This window comes from Papio anubis, unplaced genomic scaffold, assembly GCF_008728515.1.
Source record: "Papio anubis isolate 15944 unplaced genomic scaffold, Panubis1.0 scaffold205, whole genome shotgun sequence".
NCBI classification, from domain to species: Eukaryota; Metazoa; Chordata; class Mammalia; order Primates; family Cercopithecidae; genus Papio; species Papio anubis.
The window spans coordinates 5,454-17,596 of record NW_022162077.1 but is presented as its reverse complement, the minus strand read 5'-3'; the positions used below and the strand labels follow the sequence as shown (position 1 = coordinate 17,596).

Sequence of the window (12,143 nt, the reverse complement as noted above, 5' to 3'; positions counted from 1 at the left end):
GACATTTAAGTGCTGCTCAACTGGAAAAAGAAAAAAGACCCGGTTATTGAAGTTGGCTTTATTGGAGATGCGTTACTCAGATACAGATGCAAAGATGGGTTTGGCCAATGGGCATCCGTGTCAAGAAGCCTAACCTAACACATTCTGAACATTAAGCTACCTGTTATCTGCCAGTCCTTGGTGTTCAGAAGAATCCCTCCTCCTCACCCTAACTTCTATGAGGCTCTTTCCAAATATACTGTCATTGAGGTGCATACAAGTGAGTTGGGCCTTATGACACAAGGAGACAAGACTATTTGAGGAAAATAGACACAGGTTTTTATACACATTTCATGTTATTCTGAATTACTGATGGGTTCACTGATGGAATTATTAATTGAGTGTAGCCAGTAAGGAGAACCACAGTTACACTGGTATTTCTGGGTTCTGGATATCATCCTCAAGAAAACGATTTGCTAATTACATTGAATGAGGTTATTGAAATGTGTAAGGTTCACACAAAAACAAAAAGACAATTCATTCCAAATTGTGCGTATGGATATATAATGTTATGGGAATTCCATTTTCAGAATTACTACAATTTTATGTGTTCTGTATGAAAACAGGAAAATAGTTGTTCCAATATATAAAAGGAAAACGTTTAAAACTATATTTTATTGGCAAAATCAATTGTCAGAATTCATTCCGTCGACTACCAAGCACTCCTCTGTGGCAAGAAGCCCTGCCTCTCTGTTGTATGTAGCAGGCAGCTACCCGCGTAAATGATGAGGGCAAGAAATATGCAGCTGATAAAAAGATAACATGTAATAGTCCAGTGATTAACTGTGTACTACGGATCAGCGCCAATGACTCGTAAGCTTTTGGTATTCAATTCGTTACAGCAAATGTTTTCTTTTTAAATTTTCTTCTGCAAATGTTTTCTTGTAATGAAAACTATTTCCCATTCAGCAGAATTACAAAAATAGTCAAGAAGAAATGTTCTGATTGATGTATGCAGTTATAGTGTATATTAAAGATTATAATAAAATGATAACTGAATTATATCCATTTCTAAAGTACGTTGTGGCAGAGTTTTTTTAAAACATGATTCCGTTTTGAAAATTGTTTTACTGCTGGATCAGTGTGGTTCTTAAACTTGGCTTTATCTTGGAGTCACCAGAGGAGATTCAAAAGATACAGTTACCTGGATCCACCCCCAGATATTGGGATTTTAATTGGTCTGCATCTGCATCTGGCGATTCAACTGTTTAGCTAGGTTTGAGAGCCACTACCCTATATTATGTCTTGCTCCAGTAACATTCTTTTTCTAAAATCATCTATAGTATGTTAATATAAATAAATCCATGGAAATTCCAAGTCAAATCAGAATTGCTGGGGTTTTTCTCTGGAACTGAAATTCCTATGTGTGAATAATGCCCAAGAATTGCTTATTCCTTTCACCAGCCAAACAAAGGAAAACAAAAACATTAAAAAGCCCGGTAAGATGTTGACTTACCAGATATTAAAACATACTAAAAGCTGCTATGCTAGAATCAGTATGGTAGTGCATAGGAATAGAGAAGTAAGAACAAAGTTGAGATCTCAGAAAGATCCCAGTTTATGTGCAAAGTTATTAGTAATAAGGAATGTGGCTCAATTCGGTGGAACAGGGATTATTTCAGAAATTCTGCCGGAACAAACAAGTGTCCATAAGGCAGAAAATAAGCATGATCACTATCTTATACACACTAAGAATATGTAAATTGAGGAGGAGAAACAAACCACAACAATCTTAAAGAAAATCTATGAGATTGTAGGACCTAGGATAGTATGAAACTTTCTTAACAAAGATTGGAAACTCAGAAGCTGTAAAATACAATAGAGACATAATTGACTATATAAAAATCAATGTTTTCATGCTAAAAATACTACATGCAAACATTGTATGTAACTATTAGATCTGAAAACCATTTGAAAGACTGTCAAATATAATTTTCCAACAGCTAAAAATATGAGCCATGCAAATATCAAATAAGCATGTGTCAAAGATTTAGTCAATTCATTAACTAATGAGGGGACTAGTAAAATAGTAAGCTGGTTCAAAGGAGATTTTGAGGATTGTGTAGGGAAGACCAAATGTTGCTCAGGAGAAAGACAGAGTATGAAAATGTCCTGTTATTTGCTGTATCCTCAGGGCTAGCACAGGGCCTGGAAAATAGTTCACACAGATTAAACTCCTATTGAACTAAAATTATATTGAGACTCCTTTACTAATGCTGAAGAAGTAGAGAAGTGGAGAATTTCTCACACACAGAAAGCCACATGGACATCTGCCCAATTATAATAGTACTTATGCTGAAAGAGAAGATAAATGTCATTCATAGATTTCGGCTTTAGCAGGCAGACTAATTTATAAAATCCTGGATTGATAAAAAGCCTTGTACGTCTTTGTAAAATCTGACTTTAATTAGATAGAAGCACCACCTGTAAGGCTGTTCAATGTGCTCTTTTGTTTTATTTGTAGGGAAATGTGTCCTTCTCATGTCCACAGCCACAGACTGTCCCTGTGACTTTTCTGAGCTCCAGGAGTTACCTGGCTCTGCCGGCCAACTCTGGGGAGGACAAAGTGTCTATCACTTTTCAATTTCGAACGTGGAACAGAGCAGGACATTTGCTTTTCGGTGAACTTCAACGTGGTTCAGGGAGTTTCGTCCTCTTTCTTAAGGATGGCAAGCTCAAACTGAGTCTCTTCCAGCCAGGACAGTCACCAAGGAATGTCACAGCAGGTAACAGTTGTATTCCCATAAACCTGACATATCCACATGGAAATCATTTGGTAATGAGTGAATGAGGCAGTGAGATGCTCGATGCCCCCAGTAGAGGAAGAGATTGCTGTTTCCTTTTAGACTGTTCCTGTGTGGCACACACAGCCGTCACTAAAGTGTTCTTTTGACCATAATGACTATATATGAGAAATATGAAATGCATATTTCTGCAGATGTACCTTCCCATGTACAAGGAAAATATGTAATACCCTTAAGCTCCATTTCCTTACAAACATATACCAGCCTCCATCCCAAAGAACTAGGGTCAGGACCTCATGGAACAGACAACACCCGGGGCATGTTCCTCTCCTGTCCTCACTTCTTTCCCTTCTCCACCCCGCCTCTCCTCTTAGGGTCTGTGCACAAATATTCTACACACAGTAGGCAATTGATAACTATCACCTTATAGTGAAAGATGCTGGCAAATACCAAGAGTTCTTACTCTTTTTTGATGGCTGATTAGTTTTCTGGGATAGCCTAGCACCCTGGAAGAATCTTAGCTCCTCCACTTACTGCCCTTCTGAAATGCAAATCACCAAGCCTCCTGAGCCTCAGCTGTTTTCACTTGTGAAATGGTAAACCTCAGACCTCCTTTGCAGGGAGAACAATAGGAAGGAAGTCTGATTTTATTAGCACAATGCCCACCCCACACACAGGCCTCTCATCCCCACTCTCCATCAGGGCTTGTTTTTGTTGGGCAAATGCTTTGCCGTCCCTGCTAGGTTAGGGGCTCAAATCCCACGAGGCCGGACTGAGTAACAGTAGATGGGAACTAATCTCACGTGCAGTCCGATGTGGGCACATGTGTTAACTACAGAGCTGCTGGATTGTGATGACTGGATTTGCACACGGGAGGAGCACTGGGTCCTAAATTGACATTGTGCCTAAACTGGCATCAGAACCAAATGGGGGCTTTAAAAATAAAAAAAAAAAAAATAGCGTGATCTGAAAAAGAAGAAGGCATAGATGAAGAGGCTGACTTCCGCTTGAGACCAGGGGATTATCATGCTCAAAAAAAGATTCCTTTTGACTGTAAGAGGCACATGTGACTACACTGCTGTTAAATGTTGTGGTATGAAAGCAAGACCTGTGAAGAAATTCAGAGGGCGGGACCTTATCTCAGTACTTCTGGAACAATCAGGCAAGCCCTGGGTATTAGAATCTGTGGCCACCTCACACAGGTGTTTTAGGGGAGATAAAACAGATATTCAGAGGGAATGTATATTTTTTTTATCGTTTACAAATGCAAACCTATTTTCCGTTTCTTTACGAATAAGATTTTTTCCAAGAAAGGTTAAAATTATAACCCACACACAGATACAGAATGAACATATGTCAGAGATTTTCTTTAACTCATTAATTAATGAGAGAACCAGTGTTAGGGAAATAAGATAAAATCACCTACCAACATAGTGAATCAGTTTCCCAAGGTAGAAAGTAAAGTCTTATTACAGAATAAGTATTAAGCCAGACTGTGATGCACATTTCAGGCAATCGCTAATGTGATTGCAAAGACAAATTTCATCCATTTATATAGCCAGACAGATACAACCCATTACATACATGTTCTAAAGATAAAGGACAACTTGTCCTCAAGTAAGAGGACTTGACAGCACCATTTTGCTACACAGCCCATCTTATATTCACCTGGTAACTGGGGAGGCACACTCCTTTATACACAGGAAAACTAAACTCCTTCATGTCTCTTTGACAAGTGGAGCCAGGCACCTATGTTAAAATCCCAGGGAGATAAGGAGTTAGGAGCACTACCTTTCTTGATGTTTACATTTCAAAGAAATGTCTCCAAGGTCCTGAAGAAAAACATTCCTGGAAACAAGAAAGAGGCTAAATAAGGTTTTTTGTTGTTGTTGTTTTTGTTTGTTTGTTTTAAGATTTTAAAGATGTACAATTACAAGTTTTCTGAAAGAAATGCTGTAAGGAAAAAAAGTGAGTGAAAGTGTGTATCCCTTTTAGCACTAACAAAGTTTTTGTTTGTTTTGGTTTGTGTTTACCCTTACACCAGTAAGGCCAGTTTAAAGAAGTACCACACATTTATAGTCAGAAAGGAGATGCTGAGATGCAAACCTAGCAGAACTTGTCAATATCCACAGGGAAAGGCAAATCCCTTCCCTGTACACACTTTGCATCTCTATGGACAAGCATTATTTGCATTATTATCAATGTTCTGCAAGTTAACTTCTGTCACTACACAGCTGTAAAGTAACCCAGTCCAAGATGATGGTTTACAATCCTGTAATGTCAGCTAATCTTTCCACAACCAGTAATCTCTTTTCCCCATTTCAAAGACTGCCCTCAATTTTTTTCCTACAGTAGTTGGTTCAGCTTTACTGCTGATGAGTTGCATATATTCTGGATTCAATGAGGTGCTGAGCAAGCACTTCGTCCAGTTCTGGGTTGCACAATAACTAGAATTAAATATAATTAAAGTTCTTAAATCTCATCAGGATTTTGCTTTAGCTCATGGCTTTGTGAGTGTGATATTTTGCCTCTGCAGTTAAAATGTTGTAGTTGTTAACGCAGAGATCATCTTCATACTCAAATGTGTTTAAAATAATATCTATGTTGTGGACAATTAATTTAATAACTTCTCATTAAAATATAGATTCCACTGTATCTGATTTTCTTGTGCATAAACTATGGCCAAAGGCCAAATACAACCTAATAGAAAACAAAAAGGAAACAAATGTGGATGATAGACATGAAAACAATTACACAAAGATCTGCTTTTATTTGTCAAAAGATATTCTTAAAGAGGGCACTTTTTGCAGTTATAAAAAGAACATGTCAAAGATTTTGTTTAACTCATTAGTTTATGAGGGAATCAGTAAGATGTTACAACAGGTTCAAAGAATCAAAGATATATAAGCAGTAAGCTGCAATGATTTTGTGCATCATGTAAAACTGGCTTATTCCATGGGATGGGGTAGAGGAACCAGGAAGATCAATTGTGTTTCTACCAGACGAAATTCATTTGCATGTCTGTGGACAATAATCATTTGCCTGCTTTCAATATTCTACAATTCACAGGATGATAAAAGTATTCAAAGAAGGGGCCAAGCGTGGTGGCTCACGCCTGTAATCCCAGAACTTTGGGAGGCCGAGGCGAGCAGATCACAAGGTCAGGAGATCGAGACCATCCTGGCTAACATGGTGAAACCCGTCTCTACTAAAAACACAAAAACTTAGCCAGGCTTGGTGGCGGGCACCTGTAGTCCCAGCTACTCAGGAGGCTGAGGCAGGAGAATGGTGGGAACCCGGGAGGTGGAGCTTGCAGTGAGCTGAGACCGCACTCCAGCCTGGGCGACACAGCGAGACTCCATCTCACAAAAAAAAAAAAAAAAGGAATTCAAAGAAGGTAAAAGGCACAGAGACCTGCCGAATCATATAATCCTCGAGACTGTGTTTAGACAGGGCCTAGTTTTACATTGAAGATATCCGGATTCTTGGTTGATTTTAAAGAATAATTTATTTCCTTACACTTTATTATTACTTCTGCTTGTTTCATACATCACTGAAGATTAAAATGGAAAGCTAAAAGTTTAATGTTAATTTTTAATTTTTAAGAAGTACTACATTTGAAATGCTAATAATATACTAACTTCACATAAATGCATGTTAGGAAGAAAAATAAATCAAGCACAGTCATTTTAATAATTTACAGGTTTCCTAAGACTATCAAGTAAAATGTTAACTTTATAGGAAAATTTCTATTAGCCTAAAGTTTATTATGATATATGTAACTTCTGAAATAGTTTTGATCTTTGTGTAATTTTAAACTTCAGTGCAATGTTAATTTAATAGGCCTCTTGAAGCTAATCTTATTTTTAGACCATTTATTGGCATGTATCTTTGACATATTACCAAGTAAAAGAAAACACAGAATACCTCTAGTGATTTTAAATACCTTAACATTTAAATTTACCATCAAAGACAATTCATTATGTTACCAAATTATTTCACAAGATTAATTTCATAATTACTACTAAGAATCATAAAATAATGTGGATGTGAATGTAAATATATAAAAATACTGTACATATATAAAGTACACCTCCAGTTCTTTCCTAAGCATTTTTTATCAAATATTAAATATGTTTTATTTTATTTTATTTTATTATTTTATTTTATTTTTTTGAGACAGCATCTCACTCTGTCACCCAGGCTGGAGTACAATGGTGTGATCTCAGCTCACTGCAACCTCTGCCTCCCGGGTTCAAGTGATTCTTGTGCCTCAGCCTCTGAAGTGACTGGGACTATAGGCACATGCCACCACACCAAGCTAATTTTTTGTTTTTTAGTAGAGATGGGATTTCACCATGTTAGCCAGGCTGGTCTCAAACTCCCGACCTCAGGTGATCCGCCCGCCTCAGCCTCGCCAACTGCTGGGATTACAGGCGTGAGCCACCATGCCCAGCAAATAATAACTTTTAAAAGACAGTATGATTATGTCTATAATCATAATGTGTTAATTCAGAAACACGAATATATGTTAAAGATTTTAATTAATCAATGAAGAAACCAGTAAGATGTTATAGTCAGTTCAGAGGAGAATTCAAAGTACTACACATACAGGCAGGTAAGAAATGCCAAAATGAATTACAGACAGAAATGAAATGGTCCAGTAACCAACTGCACCCCCCCAGGCACAAGTCATTTGCATTTCTATGGGTACAAGTCATTTTGCATTACTATCAGTTTTCTACAATTTACAGGGCTGTAAAATAGCTCAGACAGTGAAAGCAGGGTTTACCTTAATTAATGGGTGCAGTAAGCCAGACATCCAGTGATCTTTCCCCCCATTTCAAATCCTGTTGCATCCCATAAGTATGTACAATTATTATGTGTCAACTTTTTCTAAGAAAAGCTTTTCACAATCATTCTTGACATTTTTTATCAACTCACTTTCTTGATTCTTGTAAAATATTTTTGTTAGATTCAGTGAAGCAAGTAAGTTTTGCATTTAAAGATTGAACCAAACTGTGTTGTTTTTATCCCATTGTAAAGGCTTCTAATGTATATATTTGATAATTAAATTCTAATTACTTTAAGCAAATTTTCAGAATTTATTATCGTGATTCTTCAGAAAGAGTAATATTTTTATTCATGTATTATTGTCATAATAAATGAAATTTTTAAATTAAAGATAGGTGGTTAATTTTTTCTCAGTGATACACTGAATATATATATATATACCACTCTTCTCTGACTTATTCAGTGATCTGAATCAAATTGTTTTCAAGTGTTTACAGAGCTCATAATTTAGAGTTGTCTCTGACTGATTATATTTCCTCCAGGTGCTGGATTAAACGATGGGCAGTGGCACTCTGTGTCCTTATCTGCTAAGTGGAGCCATATGAATGTGGTGGTGGACGATGACACCGCTATTCAGCCCCTGGTGGCTGCGCTCATTGATTCAGGTGACACCTATTATTTTGGAGGTAAGAGAAAGCAACTGAATGACATTGGCAGTGGAACCACTTTTTATCTTTATTGCTTTGCATTTTGAGTTTCTAGTCAAATTTAAACCAAGTTAATACTGAGAAATAATTTATCTCTAGCTATGAAATTAATACCTTTTGAGTTTGTAAAAAACAGGAAACATTTAATCAATTTTTCTTCCCAATACAAAAATAAGTATCTGCAGAAAGTTTACTTCCTGTTTAAATAACTTGATATTTTCATTTAACATTAAAAGAAAATATATTTGAGCTATACGTAGTAAATAAGTGGAAACTTTCAAATGTCAATATCATAATCATATCTCTACAACAGATAAATCCATTTATACTTCTAACAGTTAACTTGTAAAAACAAAACAAATCATATTGTCTAAAGTCATTGGCTTACATAAAATATTAATTATATATTTAAGTCTATATCTAAATATATACTATTGAATCATTATTAGTACACAGCTCAGTTTATAGATAGATAGATGGATAAATATTTTTTACAAGGAAGAGTAATAGGAAATATACTGATTATGAAGTACTTTCAAAACACTGACAATAATAAATATTAATTAATAGGAGACAAGCGTATTAAATGAATCCAGTATAATTGGTGTTACCCTAGTACAAAGTACTGAATGTTTGCTTCCTCCCACCCAGATTCATATGTTGAAATCCTGACCCCCAAAGTCATGGTGTCAGGAGGCTTTGGAGGGTAATTAAGTCAGGAGGGTGGAGCCCTCATGAATGGAATTAGTGCCCTTATAAGAGAGGCCCAAGAGAACTCCCTTGCCTCTCCTGCCATGGGAAGTTATAAGGAGAAGACTGTGGTCTATGAAGCAGACACTGCATCTGCTTTGTCTCAAACTTAGACTTTCCAGCATCCAGAACTGACAGAAATAACTGTTTGTTGTGCAGGCCACTCTGTTCATAGGATTCTGTTAATAGCAGCCCAAACTGATCATGAGAACTCATAAGCTAAAAAAATGGAAACAAGTGGATCTTTTGATTATAAAGGAAGTTTGGATTTTTTAAATTAAAAGAACCACTAGGAATAACAGCAAAACCCTGCTATGTATTCTAGAATGCTCCTGTGAGCCCAAAGATGAGGCTTATATATTCAGAAATCACAGTTAAGAGAAATAATCATGTGAGAAAACTTGTCACATGGGGGCATGGATGCCTGTACATTAAAGCATTCTGTTATCATCCCATATCACCACATATATAAGAAAACTTATTCTCAATAAGAAAGTTTTCAACTAGGGAAGAAATTCCATGCTGGACACATATAGAGAGCCACTTTGCACGGTACCTAAACACTGAGGTGTTACGGAGATAACTTAATTACTTGTAATTCTCACCGGAAAGGTAAATATATTCAACCGTTTTTAGTAATAAAAATTGTATGTAAACAGAAATATAGATCTAGTAATAGAAGACTTGCTATATACATACAGTCCTATACATTGCATTTTACCTCATCAGTATTTGTGGTGTTTCACAAAGAATATGTACTTTTCCAAATATACAGTCACAGACATTCAAAGACTTCACTGAGCTGCCCTCTGGCACACACTGTGTATTTAAATTATTTAAGAAAATTAAAATGGCCTGAGGAATCTCTGAGCAGACAAAGCCTTGTAAGTGGTCTTAACTTTGCTTGATTTACCAATATAAGCAAAACTTTTAACTTGAGCTATTTCTTGTAAATGGCTTAAAAAAAAAAAAAAAGTCAAACTTAAAGCTAACCAATCAGAAGCCACCAATTAACTTATATAACTAGAGACTTTCCAGCAGGATCAACCAAGTAAGGCAATTGTATAACTACAACCAGTGAAAAATCTGCTCCTATATTACCTTACAGAAGCTGGCCCTTTTCGTTCTCTTGAAAGGGTCCCTGAACCAGTTCCTATTTGAAGCTGCTTCAGCAGTGATTGATGAATCACTGTTTTGTGCCTCCATTACCTTTTATTAATGGATACATTTATATCTCTAGTTGGATGCTTTTTCCTCTAAGCAGACACAAAGTAAACCTGAAGAGCTTAAGATTTTTATTTTTTTAATTTATTAATTTATTTTTTTGAGACAGAGTCTCGCTGTGTCGCCCAGGCTGGAGTGCAGTGGCGCAATCTCGGCTCACTGCGAGCTCTGCCTCGTGGGTTCATGACATTCTCCTGCCTCAGCCTCCCGAGTAGCTGGGATTACAGGAGCCCACGACCACACCCGGCTAATTTTTTGTATTTTTAGTAGAGATGGGGTTTTCACCATGTTAGCCAGGATGGTCTCAATCCCCTGACTTTGTGATCCGCCCACGTCGACCTCCCAAAGTTCTGGGATTACATGCGTGAGCCACCGCACCAGGTCAAGATTTTGAGAATTAGTTAATGCCTTGATTTATCTTGAGTGGATGATAACATAAGGAGTCCTCAGAAAAATATAGCCATGCCTGCCAACCTTTTCAGAAGAGCGAAGTTAGCTTAAGGAATAATCACTGGTCCAAGGTCGTTAGTGATCTGAGAAATTTCACGTGCTGAGGATGATGCCAAATTCAGGGTTTCCAAGTATGAGTACCAAGATACCTCCTATACCTGCTCTCAGCCATATGTGGTATAGACAATCATCTCAACAAAATTTTTCCAAACCAAGTAGAGAAAAACGGTAAACAGAACAGAGAGGATGGGACTAAAATCTATCCCTCCTTTAGGATGAGGGCTAAAATCTGCATGACAGAAACAGATGACAGAGTTTGATCCACACTACTTTGTTTTCACAACTGCTAGCCCAGATGGAATAGGTCCAGAAACTACTGAATAAGCAATAGAAAATCTCAAACATTACAGTCTTTGACAATGTATATTCATATATATTTCCATTTCCTTCAGAAAATACGTGATGCTTCTCTTGTTTTTTAAACTTATTTTAGGTTCAGAGGTATACATGTGCAGGTTTGTTACACAGGTAAATTGCATGTAATGGGGGCTTGGTGCACAGATTATTTCATCACCCAGGTAATGAGCATAGTACCCAGTAGGTAGTTTTTCGATCTTCACCCTCCTCCCACCCTCCACCCTCAAGTAGGTTGTGGTGTCTATTTTTTCCTGCTTTGTGTCCATGTGTGCTCAATATTAAGCTCCCACTCATAAGTCAGAATACGTGGTATTTGGTTTTCTGTTCCTGTGTTAGTTCACTTTGGATAATGGCCTCCAGCTCCATCCATGTTGCTACAAAGGACATTATCTCATCCTGTTTTATGGCTACATAGTATTCCATGGTATATATGTACCACATTTTCTTTATGCTACCGTTGATGGGTATTTAGGTTGATTCTATGTCATTGCTATTGTGAATGAACATACACATCTATGTGTCTTTAAGGTAGAAGGATTATTATTCCTTTGGGTGTGTACTCAACGGGGTTGCTGGGTCGAGTGGTAGCTCTGCTTTAAGTTCTTTGAGAAATCACAAACTGCTTGCTGCAATGACTGAACTAATGTATAACCCTCCAGCAGTGTATAAGCTCTCCCTTTTCTCCACAGCTTTACCGGCACCTGTTATTTTTTGCCTTTTAAATAATAGCCATTCTGACTGGTGTGAGATGGCATCTCATTGTGGTTTTGATCTGCATTTATCTCATAACTAGTGATGCTGAGGAGTTTTTCATATGCTTGTTGTCCACATGTATGTCTTTCGAAAAGTGTTCACATCCTTTGCCCGTTTTTTAATGGGGTAGTTTTTTTTTCTTTCTTGTTAATTTAAGTTCCTTATAGATTCCAGATATTGGACCTTTGTCAGATGTATAATCTGTGAATATTTTCTTCCAGTAGGTTGTCTGTTTACTCTGTTGATAGTTTCTTTTGCTGTGCAG

The 12,143-nt window shown here is 37.0% G+C and overlaps 1 protein-coding gene across 1 annotated transcript in view; it reads left to right on the top strand.

The window, feature by feature from the left end:
* The window catches only part of CNTNAP3C (contactin associated protein family member 3C), a 121,544-nt gene extending 112,851 nt beyond the window's left edge, over window positions 1-8,693 (top strand). Inside the window, exons 7-8 of the mRNA XM_031661622.1 lie at window positions 2,504-2,765; window positions 8,120-8,693. Of these exons, the coding sequence (XP_031517482.1) occupies window positions 2,504-2,765; window positions 8,120-8,331 (474 nt within the window). The 3' untranslated portion in view covers window positions 8,332-8,693. The remainder of the gene's footprint in view (window positions 1-2,503; window positions 2,766-8,119) is intronic.
* The last annotated feature ends 3,450 nt before the right edge of the window (window positions 8,694-12,143 follow it).